This window comes from Somniosus microcephalus, chromosome 6 (genome assembly GCF_052327205.1).
Source record: "Somniosus microcephalus isolate GS21.2 chromosome 6, FLI_Smic_1.0, whole genome shotgun sequence".
Classification (NCBI taxonomy): Eukaryota; Metazoa; Chordata; class Chondrichthyes; order Squaliformes; family Somniosidae; genus Somniosus; species Somniosus microcephalus.
In genome coordinates, this window is record NC_140992.1 from 190,554,951 (window position 1) to 190,580,444 (window position 25,494).

Below are 25,494 nucleotides of genomic sequence, written 5' to 3' on the forward strand. Positions count from 1 at the left end.
TCTGCTGCCTTGACCGCTCAGGAGGAGCCCGCCAGTACTCGGCAGAGCGGATGTCCAATTTCGTGGTGGTCTGCTGCATGCTTCACAACTTGCCCATCATGAGGGTGCAGCCCTTGCCAGCAGGGATTACGGGACCACCTCAGGAAGAGGATGAGGGAGAGGAGGAAGTGGAAGAGGAGGAGGAAGGGAGGAGACAGGCAGTAAATCCCACCTCCCCTTCCACACGGGCTCTCAGTGAATGCCTCATCACACTCCGATTCCACTGAAAGAAACCCCAGATCCCCGTTGCTCACCACATCCTCATCAACAACATCCCCATCATACCATCTCTCTGTCACAGAATATCACAGTGTCCTCCTGGGCACAAAGCTGAAATGAGAGCCACCGGAAAACAAAGATTCCAAACAAAATTAATAAATTTAGTACTAATCAATTCACAAATACAATATAAACTAATCACCCTTGTGCAATCCCTTATGCCTGTCGTTCGCGTGCCCATTCTTGCTCTGGTGCTCCTACGCAGTGCTCCCCCAGTGGCTGCAGCATGGCTGGTGGAAGACTGCTGAGTTTCTGTGGGGAAGACTTCAGATGGCCTTGCAGGACGACCTTGAGCAGCTCTGGACTTAGACGGCCCGGCTGTAGACTGTAGCCCCTTGGCATGGGCGGCAGCAGTCTGGGCTGGCTGACTGACAGGAGGCAGCAGCAAGGGCAATGGCGGAGTGACAGTGGTGGGAATAGGAATGCTGTCATCCTGAGAGGATAGCAGGTTCCTGCTCCACAGACCCACTGCCAGTCTCTCGGGGTGGTGCCTCAGCATTCCTAGCTATCTGTTGGAGGACAGATTGCTGTCCTGCTGCGACACCCTGCAAGCCCCGTTCGACACTGGTAAACCCAGCCACGATGGCAGCAGTCTGATCTTGGGTGGCAGCAAGCTGAGACTGCAGGACAGCGTTCTGAACTTCCGCTGCAGCACTAAGATGTTGGGTTGCTTACGCATGCGTTACAATGGCAGTTGCAACATCGCCCATCACACGCAGAACCGTGTCTGGGTCGACACAGTCTCTCCTGGAGTTGTCATTCATTTCCAGCCTGGAAATCATGGGCTCTAATCTCTGCGCAAAGCCCCAGCCCATGTTGGAGGCAGACTCCTCCATGCTCCTTGACAATGTGAAGGGACTCTCTGGCAGGCTTGCACCTAGCAATTCAGTGTGCATGCCCATCACCCTTCTTCTGAAGGCCGCCTCATCGAGGTCCTCATCTGAGTCGTGTGCAGCGGAACTCGCGTGCAAACTCGCCCTCCGGGGAGCTGATCCCCAAGCTACCCTATCCCCCTGGCCTTGCTGCAGCCCACTCTTGCCCAGTGCCTCACCCTGTGTAGATCCCACATTTACACTACCCCCTAAATTCCATGCAGTGCCAGTTTCTGAGCTGGTGTCTGCGAGTATCAGATACAGTGACGGTGTGTCTTCTCCCTCACTCTCCTCCATCGCCTCAGGGACGGGCTCTGCGGCTGGTTGTTTTTGTTTATCTGCAAACAGAAAGGCACAAAGGTCGGGTTGTGATGAGGGGAGGGGAGGGGGAGAGAGCAAGATATCCATGCATACAGCATCAGCAGCTTGTAAGTGAGAAGAGATTGGGATGAGGGAGAAGTGGAATGTGAGAAGCAGGATTAGGGATGAGCGTACCGAAGTTGTCCCCAAGGGCTTCAACTTCACCCGTTGCCACAGCCTCGGTGACTTTGCGTCCAGTGATATTGAGCACACTCTCCTCCAGTTGGCTCAAGGCCTGTATCGTTGCTTGTCACCCCCCCCCCCCGCCCCCCCACCACCCGCCTATCTGCTGCTGCTGCCGATGATTGTGAGCAACCTTAGCCTGCAAGAGAAAGGAAGTGTGTCAGTGAGTATGGTGCATTGTGTTTGGGTGATATGCCTGCCATAGCTGAATAGCTGTCAGTGTGTGCAAGGTGTGGGATGTGGGTGTGAGTGTTGAAGCAGTGGTAAGGTTGTGAGAGTGAGGTGAAGCTATGATTGTGTGGTGAAAGGTAGAGATTGTTGGTAGGTGAGTGATGGGGGTGTGGTACATTGAGCAGCGTGTGAGGCCTGTGGTGCAGATGATGGGATATGGCATTTGCTGAAGCCTTCACTCACCTTGACCTGCCATATGAGCTCATTAAACGCTTGCTGCATTGTAGCCAGGGCCTGGGGACCACGCTGTTGGATGTCACGTATACAGATATCTCCTGCCAGAGACTTCTAGGCGTATGAGCAGATGGCTTCCTACCGGTTTGCAGAAGAGGACAGCCTACCTCCTCTCCACGGCCACCACCAGTGCCTCCAGAGCCACATCTGAAAACCGTGTAGCTCTCTCCCTCTGCTGCCGCTCAGCCATTTCTTGCTGATTCAGGTCTGCTTCCAAGTGGAGCTCCAATTGGAATAACAATGAGGTTCTGCTGCATCAAAGCACCTCCCCTTTAAGCAGTGGAGAAAGCCTAGGCCGAACACGATTTGCAATTAGACTGCACCCGATTTTGGCCCACATGTTGAGCGGTAAGCCAATGAGCAGTGGGTGTACCACTGAGATCAGCACTATAATCATGTAAATGTGTAATCAGCACGAATTTTGCGTGTTACTGAGACCACTTTGATCCAGACCAGGACACTGCCTGTTTTTGGGCCATATCCAATTTCTAGGCCTTATTCTTTCACTTCTGTAACCATTGTGGTTTCTTCCCTTCATGCCGGTTTATAAACCCATTTCATATTTAAGAGGAAGTTACAGTTAGACTCAAAAAAGTGGAACTTTTTTGCTGGGAAAGGGAAGGTTAAGTTGGAAAGGCTAAGTAGGGAACCTGGTGGCCTCAGGGTTTCTTTTGATTGACATGCTTACTTTTTCTTGTCTCATAACCTTTTTAAATCGCATATTGTCTTCCAGAATCAGCAGAAGGGCTCAGTGTGGCTGGTTTGTAACTGAAAGGCAATTCAATCTCAATAATGTCAAACCTAGATTCTTTCAGGCATAGAGAGATCTTTTAGTTCACCTTGGTGCAGAAACTCACATCTACTGCTAGGTACAACAAGGAATCAGGTGTAAGAAAGTGAGCCTGTAGGTTGTTGAAAGAATATTGGCGGAAAAATTCATGTCACCGACAACTGCAATTAATGGCCGCTGGAAATGGCCACAACGCTAACCGAGTGAAATTCGTCTGGAGGGCATGGATATAGGTGGCGGCAGCGCTCACCTGCCATGCAACGCTGTCCTGGTGCCATTGCTGGAGGGATCCGGGACGAAGTTTCTGTCCAGGTGTGGCATTGCAGCTTCCCACAGCCTCTGTGAGTGAAGCTGTGGAGCTTGCAAGGAATTGTGGGCATTGAAGAGGTCTGAGATGTAAAGGGACCATGCACACTGAAGCAATACAAAATAAAATGCACTGAATCAAGACATTTTTCAGCCCTTTCTGCCTTTTAAGAAATATTCAATGTTTAAAAGAAGTTCCAAATGTGAATATTCAGCTGTTAAAGCTGAATTACCTTCCTAACCTCAACAAATGGGGAAACTGCCTCAGCACTAACACAAATGGCTCAGCAAGCCAGGGAAGGGGCACCAAGGGTCTCGCACACAGCACTCCAGCTTTGTGCAGGGGGTCAACACTGCAAGAGCAGCCCTCTACCCACAGGAGCCAGGAGACCCTCCGGAAAAAATGATGTGGGAGTACATCACTAAGGCTGTCACTGCCAGAAGTGTCGCTTCCCACCACCTGGCTCCAGTGCCCAAAGAAGCTTCATGACCTCAGACCACTGGTCAAGGTCAGTGAATGCATCTTCAAAAGCTGTCTCCTACCAACTGCACCACTAGCCTCACACACTGCTCAATGCACGACCCCCAATCACTCACCTACCAACAATCTGCACCAATGACGAGGCACATCTCCCATTCCTAGCCTCACCTCATCCCCTTGGAGGAGACGGTGCTGGCCATTCTTGGCAGGGGCATGGTTGAGCCCTTGGCCAACGGCGGAGCTGAAAGGATACAAGATGCGGTATCCTCATACATTGCCCTCCTTCTGGCATGCACCTCTTGCTTTCCTGTCCTCCTGTCAGCACAACTCCACCCTTGTGCCTTCCTTATTTCATACACCCAAGAAATGCAGCCTGCCCAGCCAGTGGGTCAACAAGAAGAGGCAGCCTGCACAGCCAGTGGGATCGCAGGCAGATGATTCCATCCCGGATATCCCAGCCACAAAGGGGCTGTCTGGAATGCATCCTTCTGTCTGATTCCCCCTCTTCGGCTTCCTCCTCTTTGTCTTCCTCTTCCCTCTGCAAGCGGATGCTGTAAATGTGAAATTACAGCATAAAATGCTGGAAATACTCAGTTGGTCAGGCAGCATGTTGACATGAGACGTGAACTCTGTTTTTCCCTCCACGGATGTTGCGTGACCTGCTGAGTATTCGCAGCATGTTCTGTCTTCTCAAAGGCCTTCGTTTACCATCCGAGCCCTTGCAAGCATCCAGCAGCACTCTCTACACACTTAAAAAACTTTTCACATCTATTGCAGCAAGCTTCCACTTCAATAAAATTTTTAAAAAACAGTCCAAACCCTTAAATTCAAACTTAACCTGAATGATGTGTGTGTCCCTTTAAGAGCTGCAGACATCGCCACTGTCAGCCTGCTTGCACGCCAGGTTAACCTGTCGTGCTTAGGACCCAGCGCTGAATTCAGCGCTAGGGTCGAAGTTCGTGTTGGTGACGTTAAGTCGGCGCTGCATGCCGATTGGCATCATCGCACCGCCATTTTGGTGGCTGCCACAGGACCTGCTATCAGTTGGCGAAAGAGCGGTGGCCGCCATTTCATTTCCATTTCATGGCGCTACGGCGTGGCAGTGAGTACATGAATTTCTAGCCCATTATATCTTCGAGCTCACTAGATCTCTAGTGCACAGCACTAAAGACCACTCTACTAAGTGAAGACTCGCTCCTTGTTAACTGAAGTCTTCAGAGTGTGTGACATTGGTTATCAACTACATATCAAGTTAAAAGTAAGAAGTGGGCAGTTGCAGATAATTAATAAAGCAGATTTCACTTGATTACAGAACTTTCAGCTTTCACCTCCTCAGATATACAAGAATAATATAAGATGCAACATTTCACCAACTCTCCTAGTAATAGAAAGACTTGCATATATATAGTGCCTTTCACGACAACCGGACGTCCCAAAGCGCTTTACAGCCAATGAAGTACTTTTTGAAGTGTAGTCACTGTTGTGTGTAGGAAACACGGCAGCTAATTTGCACAGCAAGCTCCTAAAAACAGCAATGTGATAATGAACAGATAATCTTTTTTAGTAATGTTCATTGAGGACACCAGGGATAAGTCCCCTGCTCTTCTTCGAAGTAGTGCCATGGAATCTTTTAATGTCCACCTGAGAGAGCAGACGGGGCCTCAGTTTACCGTCATCCGAAAGACGGCACCTCTGACAGTGCAGCACTCCCTTAGTACTGCACTGGAGTGTCAGCCTAGATTTTTGTGCTCAAGTCTCTGGAGTGGGACTTGAACCCACAACCTTCGGACGCAGAGGCGAGGATGCTACCAACTGAGCCACGGCTGACACTAAACTGAATACTTAACCTGGATCCAGCATCCGTAGTGTAAACTTATATGAGAGCTGTTGTGTAACTATCATGGATTCACTACAAGTCCACCTCCACATAGGCTGCAGTAGAGAGGTACGATAACAATTGAAGGACTGGGAAAAAGCCGTCACATTTATCCACGGATTGGCAGCCTTGACTACAGACCTGTTCATCAAGTGGACTTCAAAGGAACAGGGCCCTCTCCTCACATGAAAGTTTCAAATCTTTCATCTATTCCCAGGACAAAGCAAAACTGTGTATCAGTCTTGGTCCCCAATGTGACGATCATAACTGGTTTAGTTCTGTCTCCTGAGCCAGGTAAACAATATTAAGAGATTCTATCACCAATATGAAACTGGAAAATAACCCTTGTTTAGTTATCTATCTAGACAGCCTTTGAAGTGACATTTCTCTCTCAGCATGCAATAACCAATTTGTAGTGACCAGTTTATAAGTAGATATTAAAAATAAATAGACTTGTGATTTGAAATGTGATAAGAATCTTTATTCATCACAGGGAGCTCTGCAGTTTTAAGGTCCTGTGGGAGAATAATTTTAAGTCGGAGACAAATTGTTGAGTCTTGATTTCAATACAGGAAGCATGATTAAGACAGTGTATTTGCAGCAAAAAAAAGCTTCAGGTAACACTTATCATAATATAGTAGTGATAAAATAGAGAGAGAGGCAAGAAATAACGATAGAGAGAGAGAGGATAGATGTGAGAGAAGGATCTCCTTAAAAAAACAGCTTTTCCTGTAATCTGTTTAGAAGTGTGAAATTTCCAGTACTACCATCTTCCAGAAGCAGCATTGATATAGGACCAGTGTTGACTTCACCCATCTCAGGAGGCCTTAGGCATCTACAGGCAGTTTAGATGAGTGATCTCTTTGCGGGTGCAACTAGTTGTCCCCAAGCTTGAACATAAGAACTAGAAAGATGAAAGAGAGGAGGAAGACAATGGTGGCAAGAGAACAGATCATTTCCTTCTTATCATCTTGCTAAAGTCTTAGGATCCTGGACATGGCATGGCTAGATGAAATATTTATTGAGTTTAACCCCAGGATTCCTTACCAGTTGGGGCTTTGATCATGCTTACTCTGACAATGAAGAGGATGCTGACTTGATTGAGATTGTTGTTGAGCATCTACTTGTAGAATTTAATCTGTTCGCTTTCATGCGGCAAGTAGCAAAGGTTGGCTGAGAAAGTTTCCTCCAGCCGATAGTAGTTCTGTCTGTTTGAGGTTTCTGAATCACTCAACTATCTACCAACTTGCTGGTGGTTTTCCAGGGTCCAGACTTTAAGGCCAGAATTTCCTTTACCTGGGCGGGTTGGGTGCGGGGTTCAGTGTGGCAGGTCAGGACCCCGTTCCCCATTTCATGCTGCTCCTCAGAGCGACTTTCCCTTAATGGTGCCTATTAAGGCAGCCCTGTGCGTTACCCGGCCCTATTAAATGGTACAGGTCTGATGACATAATTAATGACTCATTTTCAGCCAGGATATTTAAAGGAACCTTGGCTACATTGCATTTGAAGGTTCATCTAGGATTGTGCAGGCATTGTATTGGAGTGTTGCAAAGCCTTGGAAACATGACTGCACAGAGGCAGAGGACTGCACCCAGGTTCTCAGATGACTCCCTCCATATGCTTGTGAAGGAGTGAGAGCACGCAGGGAGGTCCTCTTCTCTTCTGATGGGTAGAAAAGACTTCCCCAGCAGACCAAACGAGCCTGGTTGGAGATTGCAGAGGAGGTGAACAGCAGGGATGTTGTCAGGAGGATCTGGGTGCAATGCCGGAAACGCTTCAATTATTTCATTAGATCAGGAAAGGTGAGTGCAAAGCCACACTCAACTTCATACTGCTGTGCCTCTCATCACATCCCCATCACTCTGCCTTCCCAAGCCTGCTCCTGCACATCATTACTCACACCAACATACCTTGCATGTCCACCCATCCCTATCTATATTATCACATCCCCATCTGACTAACCACCCCTCACACTCACCCTCATCCTAATGCAATCATACCAACTAACAACACACAAGGAGGCCATTTGGCATTGGCACCCCACTCCATCATAGTCACCTTCTAAAGATGTTACCGATCCATTCCTTGCACTCATTCCATCACTCTCACTCAAACTTCCCTTTCCCTCCTTGCAGGAGAAGAGAGCCCACAATAAGAGGGAGAGGGAGAGAACTGGAAGTGGCCCTCCATCATTAGCCACCTTAACTGCAGCAGAGGAGGTCGCCCTGGAAGTATCAGGAGTCGCAGAGCAGCGGGCGGTGGGAGACCGAGAGAGGGGGACATCTCAGCAACCTGGTGATAGAATTATATCTCATACAGCCACACGGCATACAACAGTCACTCATATGGTGACTGATGTCAGCAGCCAGTGAATGTTCATCATGTGCATAATGGTCTTGTTACCCATTCTTGATATGGCATTTCTAAATTACCTCTTTACTCTCCCACAGGTCCATCAAGAGCCCCTCCCCCACCCCCACTGTCCAGGAGGGAGAGGAAGATGACTCCTCAGAGGAGCCTCTAGCCTCTGAGGGTGCACCGTCAACAGATATAAGTGCACCCAGCACCAGCACAGATACGCACACCTCGGTGGATCCCACGCGAGATAAGGTAGTGTTGTCACCTGGTGTCTCACAAGTCACAAATGAGCAAGATGAGATCATAGAGTCATAGAGTTATACAGCACAGAAAGAGGCCCTTCGGCCCATCGTGTCTGCGCCGACCATCAATCCCTGTCCAGTCTAATCCCATTTTCCAGCATTTGGTCCATAGCCTTGTATGCAGTGGCATTTCAAGTGCTCATCCAAATGCTTCTTGAATGTTATGAGGGTTCCTGCCTCTACCACCCTTTCAGGCAGTGAGTTCCAGATTCCAACCACCCTCTGGGTGAAAAAGTTCCTCCTCAAATCCCCTCCAAACCTCCTGCCCCTTACCTTGAATCTATGCCCCCTTGTTATTGACCCCCCTACTAAGGGGAAAAGTTCCTCTTTATCTACCCTATCTATGCCCCTCATCATTTTGTACACCTCAATCAGGTCCCCCCTCAGCCTTCTTTGCTCCAAGGAAAACAACCCCAGCCTGTTTAGTCTTTCTTCATAACTGAGGCGCTCCATCCCAGGTAACATCCTGGTGAATCTTCTCTGCACCCTCTCCAAAGCAATCACATCCTTCCTATAGTGAGGCGACCAGAACTGCACACAGTACTCCAGCTGTGGCCTCACCAGCGTTTTGTACAGCTCCATCATAACCTCCCTGCTCTTATATTCTATGCCTCGGCTAATGAAGGCAAGTATCCCATATGCCTTTTTAACCACCTTATCTACCTGTTCCGCTGCCTTCAGGGATCTATGTACATGTACACCAAGGTCCCTCTGACCCTCTGTACTTCCTAGGGTCCTACCACTCATTGTGTATTCCCTTGCCTTATTTGTCCGTCCAAAATGCATCACCTCGCACTTTTCAGGGTTAAATTCCATTTGCCACTTTTCCGCCCATCTGACCAACCCGTTTATATCGTCCTGTAGCCTGAGGCTTTCCTCCTCGCAATTTACCACCCCACCAATTTTCGTGTCATCTGCAAACTTACTGATCATACCTTTTACATTCTCATCCAAATCATTTATGTTTTGGAGATAGGGACAGCAGTGGAGACTCCTCGCCGGAGGGCGCAGCATGCTCCCAGCACTGCTCAGCTGCATGCAGACGCTGAGCTTCGAGGCCAAAGAGGGTGATCCTGGAGGTGCAGGAAAAAGTGCAGGAGGCTTTGACAGGTTTTGTAACTGCGATGTCAGCAAATGTATAGAGAATGAAGGAGTCCATCTCCAACATGAGCACCATCGTATCGCAGGCAATGGCGACTGTAGGCTCTTCCATGGAAAGGGTGGCCACCTGCATGGAGTAGCTGATGCGCCACTCACATGAGCACATGCTATCTATGGAGAATAGATGGCAGAGGCTCAGACCTCTTGTCTAGGAGGGATGTCAACGTAGACGTGGATCCTCATGGCCCCACTGCTGTGCAGCAAGGTGCTCTCCAGCTCCTTGCTAGCAGGGAAGTGCGGGTGGCTCATGAGAGGGATGACGGTGGGAGAGGACCTGAAAGTGGGGGCTCCTCTCAAAGCGTTCACACTTCTCCGCCGTTGCCTCCCCCTCAGTCAGAGCCCCACATGCTTCCTGGGATCACGATGGCCGAGTCTGCCCCTGCACATTCAAAGGAGGAGCTGTCTTTGGTGGGGCCATCACAGGCTTCAAGACCCAGAGGATGTCCGCCAAAAGTGTCTATGCAGTCGCAGCAGAGAAGTGAGCAGGCTGCCTCTACCTCTGCTGAAGCCACAGCGGTTGCACCTCGTAGAAGCACGCGTAAGAGAAAGATGACACACAAGTAGATGCATAAGGGTAAGCAGTTGGGTGTTTTAAAAGCTGTTTGTGTTAAGCTTCCATTACTCTGATGTCACATATTAAACTATTTTCACCACTTTCGGGTCATGGGCAATTTTGTCTGCAACTTTGGAAGTCTCTTAGTGAGTTGGAGTGTATGGTGAGACATAATGTTACCTCCAGCAATGGTGGTCATTGTGAAAGGAATGGCTTGGTCATTGTAGGGATGCTTTATGGTGTTGCCATGGGGTGGTGGGAACCTGGTGCAACATATGGCAGCCATATGGGTCTAATGCCTGAAGTTAAGTAAATCTGGCCATGATGAGCCCATCCCTGGCCTCCTGGGCAGCAATGTGCTCGGCTGCTGGTGGGATCTGGACCGCAGGTTCTCCCACTCCTCCTCCTCATCTTCCAGCTGATGCTCCTCCTGCTCCTCCTCTGAATAGGCTGTGCGCTCAGAGCCTTGCACCTCATGCAGCACTAATCCTCGCTGCTGCGCTATGTTGTGCAGGGCGCAGCAGACCACGATGATTCTGGAGACCCTGGCTGGTGTGTACTGAATGCGCCCGAGTGAAAGGCACGAGTAGGTGGGATGGCAGTGGGTTCCCGACCCGCTCCAATTTATTTCAACTTTCATTCCCAACCCGTCTCCAATCCCGTCTGCATGGACGTGAGAACATTCCGGCCTTAAGTCCCTTGTGCAGAAAAAAGTTCCTGTCCCTCCAGTAAGGGAATTAAAACAACTGGAAATGGACCAAGAAACTATTGTAAAGGAGCATACAGATTCCTAAGGCTTTCTCCTGGAATACAGGGTCAAATTTGCACATAAATGGTCAGCTCAATTTGAGTTATGTTCTTCCCACATTCCTTCCTTGGATAGGAATACTGTTTAGTTGCTTGTGGATAGTTTTAGGCAGATCTCAAAGCTTCTTCAGCAATTGACCATAAATGTTCTGGAGATAGGTGTCAGAATGACTGCCCAAGTTATAGTGTTACACTTAATGTGTTTTGCATAGCTTAGAATCTCAACTACACAGAAGCAGCATTAAACCATGACTTCTAAGGTCAAAAGCAGCAATACTTTTGGTTCAATGGTTGTCTCACCTCCAGGATTATCCTATGCCAGTGTGATGAAATATTCCATTCATCACTGCCTGTGACTGTGGTTGGTTTCAGTTTCATTTCCCTTACCTCTGTTCCGTTTCCTCACCATTGTATTGTACTATGTGTAGGGCTCCGCCCATACCTGGCCCATTGTATTGTACTATGTGTAGGGCTCCGCCCATACCTGGCCCCTATGTAAGCTGGCCCAGCCTGCAGCACATCCAGTACGGCAGAGCTCTGGATGGAAGATACCTCTCTCCTGTGTGTTACCTTCTAAGTCAATAAAAGCCTTGTTTTGTTTCGTTAACATCGAGTCTCGGATTTATTGAGGCACATCAGCCAGGATCAACAGCAAGGAATTTCAGAGGAATTAACCCCTTTGCACCAGCTTTTGCCTCAGGTACCCAATGAATCCCTGCTCTGGTGCCGTTCCTTAAAAGTGGTATTTTTTTCACCTATTTAATTCTTCACCCACTTTTCTCCTGCCACACATCATTCCTAGCCAAGAGAGTGTGCAGGTAAGTTGCTTCTACACTATTGGTCATGCCACTGTATAGCCAGCCACAGAAACATTAAAGAAAGTTGTGCAAAATGCACTTTCTCTGATCCTCCCTCTTTGTGGGAAAGCATTTGATCTCCATTCGATTCTTCCTCATGGTAGCACATGTGAGATCAGTAACTCACTGTATGGATGTATTTGTATAAAATTTAATGTTTTTCTAGCAAGCTTAGGCACTTTTTCTTCAGCATTTTGCTTTCGTACTTTCAATTGCAAAAAAATTAACTTTTTATGCATAATAGACTGAAATTGCATTTTGTCATATTTGCATTTGAGTTAACACCTTTATTAAAATAGCAAACAAAGGAACTTCTTGTAAAGGTATTGGCAGGTTCATATGCTAATATCACAGTGTAAATTCACTCCATTAATTTTATGTTTCTGAATTTTTCATTCAGTGCTATAGTATTCATAAGGACGATTATGAAGGAAAACTAAATCTAACTTTAGTGTAACTTTAATTGTTATCCTTAGTCAATGAAATGTAATTTCTTGTGAATCTTCTTTTTAGATCTTTACTATTTTTTGTTTGCACCAACACTCTGTTACCAGATGAATTTCCCAAGATCCACAAAAATACGGATACGGTTCCTTCTGAGACGACTATTTGAAATGGTGAGAGGCAGAATGCACTGCTGTAGACCAACAAATGTAGACACTTCTTCCCTTTCTCTTTTACAAGTCTCCCTGCACTCTGTTCCATCTGTGACTGAGAGGGTGGGCGGGTGACTAACTTAAAGGCTGTTGTGCATGATGTACTGTCTTCCCTTCTTAGGCAGTCCCTCGGAACCGAGGATGACTTGCTTCCACACTGAAAATGAGTTCTCAGGTGACTGATGAGTCCAATGCGGGACCTACAATCTCTGTCATTACCCATCTCCCTAGCAGTCACCCCTCCCTTTCCTGAACCTGTGCTTTCCTCTGGGGTGTGATTGCATTCTGGAATGATGTATTGTGGCCAGCTGCTAGTAGATGCACACAAGAGCAACCTGTGGTAAATCTCCCTTCAGTTTTACCTCCCGCCCATAAGGATGTACCTGACTCCACAATACGCTTTTTCTTACGTCACCACAGCTCAGCGTGATAACTTACTGGGATAACCGTTCTTTTGGCACCTTCACGCAAATAAGCTGACCTAGCATGTTAATGTGAGGTCTACTCATTTAAATATTTCAGTGGCATGTGTATGAGACAATGGGTATGCCACATGAGTCGCTGACTGGAATATTTAGCACCAGCAGCAATGAAAGGTCAACTGGCTGCTTGTATTGTGCTGTAATTTTTCCTGCAATAAGTGCATTGACGTACAATGACCACTTTAGTTAAATGACCTGTGGAGGCAAAAGAAGAGAAGTGGCAGACAGAAGAGTGGCGCAATTGGAAAGAAAGGATCATCCTCCTGGCAAAAAAAATCCTTTTTGGTGCAGGCTTCCCCTAAAGCACCCATTCCAAATAGGTGATGTGTGTCTGAAACACTTCAGCCACAATATGGGGAGGACTCCTCATTTACATAAAACCTAGGGCCATTATGACCCCAGTTTATGGGAAGTGTGCTATAATGTGGAGAGTTGGCATCCAGTGGGCACAAGCCACTCTGGAGAAGTGCAGCCTTCTGATGCACTGCTTCTCAGTAAACTGGAGGGAGGTGACTCTGAGCCTATAGACTCTATGGGCAGGAAAAGGACACCTGTGAGCAACACTCCTCCTTTGTGGACTCATAACAGCCCCAATGGTAGCTCCCTGAGCTTCTTCCACCAGCTGCTGCTTCTCCTCTTCCTGCAAACAGAATGGAGTGGGGGAGAGAACTCCCGGGTTCTTCTGTATCCAGTACCTCCCTGAGCTTCCTGGAGAATTTGAAGCAAATTCTGACAAAAATGCAGTGATGTCCAAGTCAACAAAGTCTGTATAAATCAAGCAAGTTTTTTCCCCCAATAGACTCGAATGATCTAAGTACTTGCAGGTGAGTGCCCATTTAAAATGTTTTGAAATGACTCCAGCTTGTACCACTCAGTACTACTGGACGAGTCCAGCACTGCTTGTTCCTTTGGCTATTTTGCGTGAAAATGGCATTGGGATTGTATTGAGATTAAAAGATCCCAATCTGAATACTGAAAGTGCATAGATGACGTTGTTCCGAGGATTGTTGTATGAACATTTCCCAACCAGAAACCATGGGTAAATGGCGATATCCGTGCTATGCTAAAAGCACGGTCCATCGCATTCAACTCTGGGGACATAGATGAGTACAAGAAATCAAAGTACGAGCTAAGAAAAACCATCAAAAATGCAAAAAAACAATACACGGATAAAGTGGAGTCACACTATCGTAGCTCAGATTCGCGAAGGATGTGGAGTGGACTACAATCTATTACGGACTACAAAGGGAAACCCAGCTGTGTCATGCCCAGCAATGCCTCTCTCCCGGACGAGCTTAACACTTTTTACGCCCGGTTTGAGGCCAACAACAACTGGCCTGTTACAAGGGCGCCCGCGGCTCAGGACGACCGGGTCTTCTCAATCTCTGTGGCTGACGTGAGCAAGACTTTTAAGAGAGTGAACACCCACAAAGCACCTGGTCCAGATGGAATCCCTGGGCGTGTCCTTAGAGCATGCGCTGACCAGCTGGCAGCCGTGTTTACGGATATATTCAACCGTTCACTGTACCAGTCTGTAGTCCCCACTGTACCAGTCTGTAGTCCCCACCTGCTTCAAGATGACATCGGTTATTCCAGTCCCCAAAAAAACAAAAGTAACCTGTTTAAACGACTACCGCCCCATAGCACTCACTTCTGTCACCATGAACTGCTTTGAGAGGCTGGTCAAAACCCACATGAACTCCTTACTAACTGACAAACTGGACCCACTCCAATTTGCTTACCGCCCAAAAAGATCTAGGGATAATGCCATCGCCACTGTACTGCACACTGCCTTATCACACCTGGATAAAAGGAACACCTATGTGAGAATGTTGTTCATTGATTATAGTTCAGCATTCAATACCATTATCCCCTCCAAGCTTGTCAACAAGCTCAGTGAGCTAGGACTTAACACCTCCCTATGCAACTGGATCCTGGACTTCCTGACGGGCAGACCCCAGGTGGTGAAAATAGGCAGTAACACCTCCTCAACACTGATCCTGAACACGGGAGCTCCCCAGGGTTGTGTGCTCAGCCCCCTTCTGTACTCCCTGTTTACTCACGATTGCGTGGCCACGCACAACTCCAACTCCATCATCAAGTTTGCTGATGACACTACCGTTGTAGGCCTGATCACAGATGGCGACGAGACAGGCTACAGGGAGGAGGTAAGAGCTCTAGCAGAATGGTGCAAGTACAACAACCTCTCCCTCAACATCAGCAAAACAAAGGAGATGATCGTGGACTACAGGAAGCGGCAGGGGGAGGGACACACCCCAATCTACATCGAAGGGGCTGAGGTGGAGAGGGTCAGCAGCTTCAAATTCCTGTGTGTATTCATTACGGAGGACTTAACGTGGTTACATCACATCGACGTCGTAACGAAGAAGGCATGCCAACGCCTGTTCTTCCTCAGGAGACTGAAGAAATTTGGAATGGCCCCCCAGATTCTCACCAACTTCTACCGGTGCACCATCGAGAGTATCCTGTCCGGCTGCATCACTACCTGGTATGGCAACTGCACCGCCACAGACTGCAAGGCTCTACAGATGGTGGTGAAAGCTGCACAACATACTATAGGAATTAAACTACCTGCTGTGCAGGATATCTACCCCGAGAGGTGCCAGGAGAAGGCCCTGAGAATCATTAAAGACGCGAGCCACCCCAGCCACAACCTCTTCGCCCTGCTCCCGTGCGGTAAGAGATACCGAAGCATACGGTCTCGTACCAGCAGGTTTTGAAACAGCTTCTACCTCCAGGCCATAAGACTCATGAACGTATAATTTATTATTATTTATTACTGTTGTTTTATTGATTATTACTGTATTTCTATTAGTATTTTATCATTGTTATGCCATATTTATTCCAATGTTGGGAGGACTCGTAAAAATCAACATTTCATTGTGCAGTACACACGTCAGCTGCATATATGACAAATAAAAATTGAATTGAATTGAATTGAATTGAAATGAGGCTCCTGCCTGCTACTTACATAGAAACATAGAAGATAGGAGCAGGAGTAGGCCATTCGGCCCCTCGAGCCTGCTCCGCCATTTAATTAGATCATGGCTGATCATCCAAATTCAGTACCCTGTCCCTGCTTTCTCCCCATATCCCTTGATCCCTTTAGCCTTAAGAAATATATCTAACTCCTTCTTGAATATATTTAATGAATTGGCCTCAACTGCCTTCGGTGGTAGAGAATTCCACAGGTTCACCACTCTCTGAGTGAAGAAATTCCTCCTCATCTCTGTCCTAAATGGCTTATCCCTTATCCTTAGACTGTGACCTCTGGTTCTGGACTCCCCCGCCATCGGGAACATCCTTCCTGCATCTAGTCTGTCTAGTCCTGTTAGAATTTTATAAGTTTCAATGAGATCCCCTCTCATTCTTCTAAACTCCAGTGAATATAAGCCCAATCGACCCAATATCTCCTCATACGCCATTCCTGCCATCCCAGGTATCAATCTGGTGAATCTTCGCTGCACTCCCTCCATGGCAAGAACATCCTTCCTCAAAACTGCACACAATACTCAAGGTGTGGTCTCACCAAGGCCCTGTACAACTGCAGCAAGACATCCTTGCTCCTGTACTCGAATCCTCTCGCTATGAAGGCCAACATACCATTTGCCTTCTTAACTGCCTGCTTTTCCTGCATGCTTACCTTCAGCGACTGGTGCACAAGGACACCCAGGTCTCGTTGCACTTCCCCTTCTCCCAATCTATTGCCATTCAGATAATAATCTGCCTTCCTGTTTTTGCCACCAAAGTGGATAACCTCGCATTCACATTATACTGCATCTGCCATGCAGCTGCCCAATCACCCAACCTGTCCAAGTCATACTGGAGTTTCTCGGCATCCTCCTCACAGCACACACGCCCACCCAGCTTTGTGTCGGCTGCAAACTTGGAGATATTACATCTAGTTCCCTCGTCTAGATCATTTAAATATATTGTGAATAGCTGGGGTCCTAGCACCGATCCCTGCGGTACCCCACTAGTCACTGCTTGCCACTCGGAAAAAGACCCGTTTATTCCAACTCTTTGCTTCCTGTCTGCCAACCAGTTCTCTATCCAAGTCAGTACCTTACCCCCAATCCCATGTGCTTTAACTTTACACACTAATCTCTTATGCGGGACCTTATCAAAAGCCTTCTGAAAGTCCAAATACACCACATCCACTGGTTCTCCCTTATCTATTCTACCAGTTACATCCTCAAAAAGTTCCAGTAGATTAGTCAAGCACGATTTACCTTTTGTAAATCCATGTTGACTTTGTCCAATCCTGTCACTGTTTTCCAAGTGCTCTGCTATTACATCTTTTATAATGGACTCTAGCATTTTCCCCACTACCGATGTCAGGCTTCCCCATTTTCTCTCTACCACCTTTTTTGAATAGTGGGGTTACATTAGCTACCCTCCAATCCATGGGAACTGTTCCAGAGTCTATAGAATTTTGGATGACCTGCAATGCATCTACTATTTCTAGGGCCACTTCCTTAAGTACCCTAGGATGTAGATTGTCAGGCCCTGGGGATTTATCGGCCTTCAATCCCGTCAATTTCCTTAACACTATTTCCCTACAAATACAGATTTCATTCAGTTCCTCCCTCTCATTAGACCCTGTGTTCCCTGACATCTCTGGGAGGTTATTGTGCCCTCCTTTGTGAAGACAGAACCAAAGTATGTATTTAATTGGTCTGCTATTTCTTTGTTCCCCATTATAAATTCCCCTGATTCTGACTGCAAGGGACCTACGCTTGACTTCACCAATCTACTGACGGGCACCTAGGCTGCCCTTCTCAAGGCCCCTAACAAAAGAGGAGAATCAGGGATGGCATGCTATACAGGTGTGTTTGCATTTTAGATACTCCATTGGGACTTGTCCCTATACTGCCCACCTTGTGTGCCGTGTGCGAAAACACCTGCATGAGGAGATAAGTTTCCCCCAAGGAGGTTATAGCAGAACTATGCACACTGCTGCAACGAGACTTGGGGATCACTTCCTGGAAAGCGATGGCGCTGTTCGTGGCTGTGAAGGTTACAGCTTCTTTGAACGTTTATGCAGACAGGCTCATGTAAAGCCATCACGGGAGATCTTTGTTACATCTCCCAACATTCAGTGCACGCTTGCATCATGGAGGTCACTGATGCATTTGTTTGCCAGAGTCAGTGAAGTCATCATTCTCCCATTGGAAAGCAAGCTGCAATAGAAAAGATCCCTTGACATCTACCATTTGTCAGGATTCTCCAGAGTGCAACGCACAATTGACTGTACATGCGACCATACATCCCCTATCTATACTATGCTATACTATTCATTAATGGAAAAGGCCATCACTTTATCATTATCCATCCGGTCTGTGACTACAGGAATAGAATTATGCACATGAATGCTCGTAATCCTGACATTTCCCATGATTTATTGATCCTATGACAGTCTGTGGTACCAACATTATTTGAAGGGCCATGAAGACTGGAGGGATGGCTGTTGGGAAGCAAGGATTTGCGCTGCAGCCATGACTTAAGGAACCACTGTGTAACAAGGGCAAAACACGAGGAATTACTTAGAAATTACAACACGGAAACAGGCCATTCATCTCAGACAGTTCATGTTGATGTTTATCCTCCACATGAGCAGTAGATCTAATCCCCTACATATACCTTTATTCCTCTTCAACCAGCTATCTGACCTACTTGTACATGTTGACATCATCTCTGCTTTGATCACTATCATCCGGTAGTGCATTCCAGTGTCTTACAACCTGCTATGTAAAAAACTTTTCTCCAGCTTTCTGTCCTAAATGTCTTACATTTAAAGATTCAATCCGATGTACACTCCACCAAGGTTTTAGTCAAGCACACCATGGCCGTCAATGATTCAGATGCCTGGACAGATCTGGGAGAGTGTTACAGTGCAGCTGGGCAAGATCTCCAAGGTTATTGTAGTCTGTTGTGTCCTGTACAACTTTGCCACAGAACAGGCAGAAGAAGAAAGGCAACAGCAAACAGAGGAAGTAGACAGTAATGAACATGAAACAGAAGACTTGCCCGGGCAAAGAACAGCCCAGTCAGCAAGAGTCATCAGGCAGGGTTTAATAGACCAAGCAGTTACCTAAGTGCCTTAATATTTCCAATGCACAACAGTCATTTCCACATATGCTATGCCCTTGCCAAATAAAACATTACCATTGACGTAAGAAAACTACTAGGCACTTGGTCTAAGCGTTATACAAAGCTTTAATCAACTGTTTTACAACATGGAGATCTAGTTGTGTCCTTCACTCGTTCCTGCAAAAGAATGTCCTGAGCAAGCTGAACCCATGCCTGAGTATTTATACTCTCCCTGGACAGCGCCACCAGAAGGCCGTCCAGTATTATTTCATAAGTCATTTCCACATGAATGACAAGATTCATGTCAACCATTATTGGGCCCAGGCATACATCAAGACTCATGAGTACCACATTATTTCTCCCCAACTACCCTAACATGCGTCATACCAAAAGATTCATCATGACTCATTTGCATGTCAGTCAACCCAATACTGTGTGATGCAGGTTTGTTCAGTGTATATGGCCCTGGTGGTGCCCCATAGTGAAAGTGTCCGGTGTGTGTCTTCCACTTCTTAATCATGCTTATAAATGTTTCACCAAATGGAGGTGCGTAGCTGCTTTGTATCATTATGTGCCTTCAGCGATAGAGATGCCCCAATATCTACTTGTGCTAGTTCAGATGCCCTCTCAAAGGCACTCTGGGAATTGCTTTGATAACTGCTTGGGCTTGCATGCTTAGGAACACATTTGGAGGCATGTGAGCGGGATGGATGGGTAGAATGGATGTAGCGTTGCCCTGCGAGACATGTCCATCATTTGTATCGGCTCCTACCATTACTGTGCTGCTGAGCACTCCCTCAACATAGTTAGAGAGCTCTGATAGTTATCAGAGCTCTCTAACTATGTTGAGGGAAGTGCTCAGCAGCACAGTAATGGTAGGAGCCGATTCCAACTGATTGGACCCACTGTCTCGCAGGGCAACGATATCCATCCACTTACTAACCATCATCCGCTCACATGCAGTGGATATATCTGTAACTAGCTGGAGTACCCGGCGTTGTCGAGGGAAATGAAGAAACCTCTGCCATGTTTATAAAACTGTTTATGAAACTGTTGGGATTGAAGAACTCTTCCTAATCACCCAGGAGGTGGTTCTTTAACTTCGTTTATTGTTAATGGAGATCGCCAGTAGCCATATACTCCAGGTTTTACAGTTTTCCTTCTATGTCACTTTGGAGGTAGCAAGCAGAAGTATATGGAGTACCTGGCGTTGCCGAGGGAAATGAAGAAACCTCTGCCATGTTTATAAAACTGTTTATGAAACTTGGGATTGAAGAACTCTTGCTAAGCACCCAGGAGGTGGAGGGAAAGAGAGAGAGAGAGGGAAAGAGAGGGGAAAGGAGAGAGAAAGGGGGAAGGAGAGAGAGGGGGAAGGAGAGAGAGAGAGGGGGGGAAGGAGAGAGAGGGAAGGAGAGAGAGAGAGAAGTAGAGAGAGGGGTAAGGAGAGAGAGGGGGAAGGAGAGAGAGGGGGAAGGAGAGAGAGAGGGAAGGAGAGAGAGAGAGGGAAGGAGAAAGAGAGAGGGAAGGAGAGAGGGGGAAGGAGCGAGAGAGGGGGGGAAGGAGAGAAAGAGGGGGAAGGAGAGAGGGAATGAGAGAGAGAGGGAAGGAGAGAGAGAGGGAAGGAGAGAGAGAGAGGGAAGGAGAGAGGGGGAAGGAGAGAGAGAGAGAGGGGGAAGGAGAGAGAGAGAGAGGGGGAAGGCTGGAGTACCCGGCGTTGCCGAGGGAACTGAAGAACCCTCTGCCATGTTTATAAAACTGTTTATAAAACTGTTGGGATTGAAGAACTCTTGCTAAGCATTCAGGAGGTGGTTCTTTAACTTAGTTTTTTGTTAATGGGGATCGCCTGTAGCCATATACTCCAGGTTTTACAGTTTTCCTTCTATGTGAATTTGGAGGTAGCAAGCAGAATTATAATTTTGCAATGTTATCATTGACATTAATGAGAGAGAGAGAGAGGGGGGAATGAGAGAGAGAGGGGGGGAAGGAGAGAGAGAGAGAGAGGGGGGGGAAGGAGAGAGAGAGAGGGGGGGAAGGAGAGAGAGAGGAGGGGGAAGGAGAGAGAGGGGGGGAAGGAGAGAGAGAGAGGGGGAAGGAGAGAGAGAAGGAGAGAGGGAAGGGGAGGGAGAGAGGGGGAAGGAGAGAGAGAGGGGGAAGGAGAGAGAGGGGGAAGGAGAGAGGGAAGGAGAGAGAGAGGGGGAAGGAGAGAGAGAGGGGGAAGGAGAGAGAGAGAGGGGGAAGGAGAGGGGGGGGAAGGAGAGAGGAGGGAAGGGGAGGGAGAGGGGGAAGGAGAGAGAGAGGGGGAAGGAGAGAGGGGGAAGGAGAGAGAGGGAAGGAGAGAGAGGGAAGGAGAGAGGGGGAAGGAGAGAGAGAGAGGGGGAAGGAGAGAGAGAGGGGGAAGGAGAGAGAGAGAGGGGGGGAAGGAGAGAGAGAGAGAAGGAGAGAGGGAAGGGGAGGGAGAGAGGGGGAAGGAGAGAGAGGGGGAAGGAGAGAGGGGGGGAAGGAGAGAGAGGGAAGGAGAGAGAGAGAGGGGGAAGGAGAGAGAGAGGGGGAAGGAGAGAGAGGGGGGAAGGAGAGAGAAGGAGAGGGAAGGGGAGGGAGAGAGGGGGAAGGAGAGAGAGAGGGGGAAGGAGAGAGAGGGGGAAGGAGAGAGAGGGGGGAAGGAGAGAGAGGGGGAAGGAGAGAGAGAGAGAGGGGGAAGGCTGGAGTACCCGGCGTTGCCGAGGGAACTGAAGAACCCTCTGCCATGTTTATAAAACTGTTTATAAAACTGTTGGGATTGAAGAACTCTTGCTAAGCATTCAGGAGGTGGTTCTTTAACTTAGTTTTTTGTTAATGGGGATCGCCTGTAGCCATATACTCCAGGTTTTACAGTTTTCCTTCTATGTGAATTTGGAGGTAGCAAGCAGAATTATAATTTTGCAATGTTATCATTGACATTAATGAGAGAGAGAGAGAGGGGGGAATGAGAGAGAGAGGGGGGGAAGGAGAGAGAGAGAGAGAGGGGGGGGAAGGAGAGAGAGAGAGGGGGGGAAGGAGAGAGAGAGGAGGGGGAAGGAGAGAGAGGGGGGAAGGAGAGAGAGAGAGGGGGAAGGAGAGAGAGAAGGAGAGAGGGAAGGGGAGGGAGAGAGGGGGAAGGAGAGAGAGAGGGGGAAGGAGAGAGAGGGGGAAGGAGAGAGGGAAGGAGAGAGAGAGGGGGAAGGAGAGAGAGAGGGGGAAGGAGAGAGGAGGGAAGGGGAGGGAGAGAGGGGGAAGGAGAGAGAGAGGGGGAAGGAGAGAGGGGGAAGGAGAGAGAGGGAAGGAGAGAGAGGGAAGGAGAGAGGGGGAAGGAGAGAGAGAGGGGGAAGGAGAGAGAGAGAGGGGGAAGGAGAGAGAGAGGGGGAAGGAGAGAGAGAGAGGGGGGAAGGAGAGAGAGAGAGAAGGAGAGAGGGAAGGGGAGGGAGAGAGGGGGAAGGAGAGAGAGGGGGAAGGAGAGAGAGAGGGGGAAGGAGAGAGAGAGGGGGGGAAGGAGAGAGAGAGAAGGACAGAGGGAAGGGGAGGGAGAGAGGGGGAAGGAGAGAGAGGGGGAAGGAGAGAGAGGGAAGGAGAGAGAGAGAGGGGGAAGGAGAGAGAGAGAGGGGGAAGGAGAGAGAGAGGGGGGGAAGGAGAGAGAGAAGGAGAGGGGAGGGAGAGAGGGGGAAGGAGAGAGAGAGGGGGAAGGAGAGAGAGGGGGAAGGAGAGAGAGGGGGGGAAGGAGAGAGAGCGAGGGAAGGAGAGGGGGGAAGGAGAGAGGGGGAAGGAGAGAGAGAGGGGGGGAAGGAGAGAGAGAGGGGGAAGGAGAGAGGGGGGGAAGGAGAGAGAGGGGGGAAGGAGAGAGAGGGGAAAGGAGAGAGAGGGAGGGGGAAGGAGAGAGGGAGGGGGAAGGAGAGAGAGGGGAAGGAGAGAGAGGGGGGAAGGAGAGAGAGAGGGGGAAGGAGAGGGGGGAAGGAGAGAGAGGGGGGAAGGAGAGAGGGGGGGAAGGAGAGAGAGGGAGGGGGAAGGAGAGAGAGGGAGGGGGAAGGAGCGAGGGAGGGGGAAGGAGAGAGAGGGGGAAGGAGAGAGAGAGGGGAAGGAGAGAGGGGGAAGGAGAGAGAGATAGGGAAGGAGAGAGAGGGAAGGAGAGAGGGGGAAGGAGAGAGAGAGGGGGAAGGAGAGAGAGGGGGGAAGGAGAGCGAGAGGGGGGAAGGAGAGAGGGGGGAAGGAGAGAGAGAGGGGGAAGGAGAGAGGGGGGAAGGAGAGAGAGAGAGGGGGAAGGAGAGAGGGGGGAAGGAGAGAGAGAGAGGGAAGGAGAGCGAGAGAGGGAAGGAGAGAGTTAGGGAAGGAGATAGAGAAGAGAGGAAGACACCCCGGGGAAGGGGCTGGACTCAGAGCCCAGCCACGGTGACCCGGAGCCCCCGTGCGCGGCCTAGCGCCTCAGGCGCGGCCCGACTCACCTCAGCTGAGCTCCTGCTCAGTGTATCTGTTTTCCCGGTCCCGCACTCACGGCAAGAGAGAGAGGGGGAAGGAGAGAGAGAGAGGGAAGGAGAGAGAGAGAGGGAAGAGGAGAGAGAGAGGGAAGGAGAGAGTGAGGAAAGGAGATAGAGAAGAGAGGAAGACACCCCGGGGAAGGGGCTGGACTCAGAGCCCGGCCTTGGTGACCCGGAGCCCCCGTGCGCGGCGCAGCGCTGCAGGCCCGGCCCGAGTCACACCAGCTCAGCTGACGCCGCCGCACACCCGCTCGCTGTCTCTCGGGCTACGCGGTTCTCTCTGTGTAGATAAATAGGAGAGAGAGAGGGAGGGGGGAAGGAGAGAGAGGGGGGGACGCGCGGATGTATGTGTCTGTGTGTGTGTATGCTTGCTGTCTCTCAGGCCGCGTGGCTGTCTCTGTCGATGTCTGTGTATCTGTTTTCCCACTCACGGCAAGCGGCAGGATTAGGCCCCGCCCACACACGCCATGAAACGCCCCCCGTGATGCACCGCGCTTCCCCTGTAGGATTGGTCAACCATCACGTCACTCAACGCTAATGAGCGGATTTTGTCCGTAGGATTGGTCAACCATCATGTCACTCAACGCTAATGAGCGGATTTTGTCCATTTTTTGAACGTTTTTCGTATACTGTCCGAGCAATTTTTGTTTGACCAAAAAGTAAATACACCTATGACACTCCCCTAATCATAAGCTTTCTTTTGATATAACATATGTGTAGGTACGCTCTATAACTTTTGAGTTAAGCGCGGCCATACATACAGACAGACAGACGGACAGACTCATCTATCTATTATTATCTATCTATCTTCTTTATATATAAAAGCGGTTGATCTGTCTATCTTTCTGTCTGTCCGGCTATACACTCTCAAGTTATAGAGCGTACCTACACGTGCGTCACATCAAAAGAAAGCTTACGATTCCAGAACGGTCATAAGCATATTTACGTTTCGGTCGGACAAAAATTTTGCCCGCGGTATCCAAAAAACGTTCAAAATTCCGCTCATTATCCGCTCATTAGCATCGAGTGACGTCGAGGTCGACCAATCGTACGGTCGAGCGACCCGACGGTCGACCAATCGCTGCGTCGCAGGGGCGGGTTCGTCGCGCGTGCGGGCCCTCCTAGAATCGAGTGACAGGACGATTGACCAATCCTACGCTGCGGTGACATGACGGTTGACCAATCGGTGCGTGTGTGGGCGCGCCTTATCGTTCTGAACCGAGGTGAGGGGCCGCCATCTTGATTCCAAACTGTTCGTTTCTTTTTCCCACTTTCTGCGTGTTTCTTTTCAAATCTACATTTCCAGCAAAAAAAAAGTTGCTTTTAAAACACAAATTGTTTTTAAAAAAAGTGAATTAATTTGTAAATTTTTCTCTAATCTCTATAATTTTCCTACCTTTCACCGTTTTTCCAGGCCCGGGGCCTAGGCTTCTCCAACTGCCAGCAGCGCAACTCCAGTCCCAGGCTCCCGGCCTAGACAGGGACCAACACTGGCAGAGGGGAGAGGGTGTGCTGCCTCAGCTCCATTCCCGGGGTCGGTAGGTGGGGAGGCTTCATAAGCAACTGGGGTAGGTTGCAAGCCCCGAATAATAACCTGAAGATCCTGTGTTTGCAGCTGAGGGAATTTCTTCTGCTCACAGCCCCAGGTTAACAGCAGCCATCTTTGTCAAGGAGGGCAAAAAGTTTCAGTACGATGCCATTTTGATTCAGTGTGTAGCAGCGTGCATGCGCGGCCATCTTAGTACAGGAACATAGAGTGGGTGGGGCTTCAGTGCTCCCAATCGGGTCCTGGTGACCGGGACAGACAATCGACTGTGTGGGCGGGGCCTAATCTTTCCAACTGAAAAGCAAGCGGCGGCCATCGTTTGTGATACAACACACTAACAGGTGAGGACCCCTTTTTTAATAAAAAAGATTGGTGAGGTTGTAAAGTGTATGTTGTAGAAAGATTTACCAAAAATGTTTTATAAGTACTTTAAGTTTCGTGTTTCAAGGTATTAAAATGTAGGCTGGGCCATGTCAGTGCAGGGGCCCGAGGCCTAGGCTTCTCCAACGGCCAGCAGCGCAACTCT

General features: G+C 48.8%; 1 protein-coding gene across 3 annotated transcripts in view; it reads left to right on the plus strand.

Moving 5' to 3' along the window:
- Positions 1 to 25,494, plus strand: part of LOC147116275 (diacylglycerol O-acyltransferase 1-like) — a 143,595-nt gene that overhangs the window by 78,560 nt on the left and 39,541 nt on the right. For all 3 annotated transcript variants that reach the window (XM_085991058.1, XM_085991059.1, XM_085991060.1), the window contains exon 9: positions 12,203 to 12,306. In XM_085991058.1, coding sequence (XP_085847184.1) covers positions 12,203 to 12,306 — 104 coding nt within the window. The remainder of the gene's footprint in view (positions 1 to 12,202; positions 12,307 to 25,494) is intronic.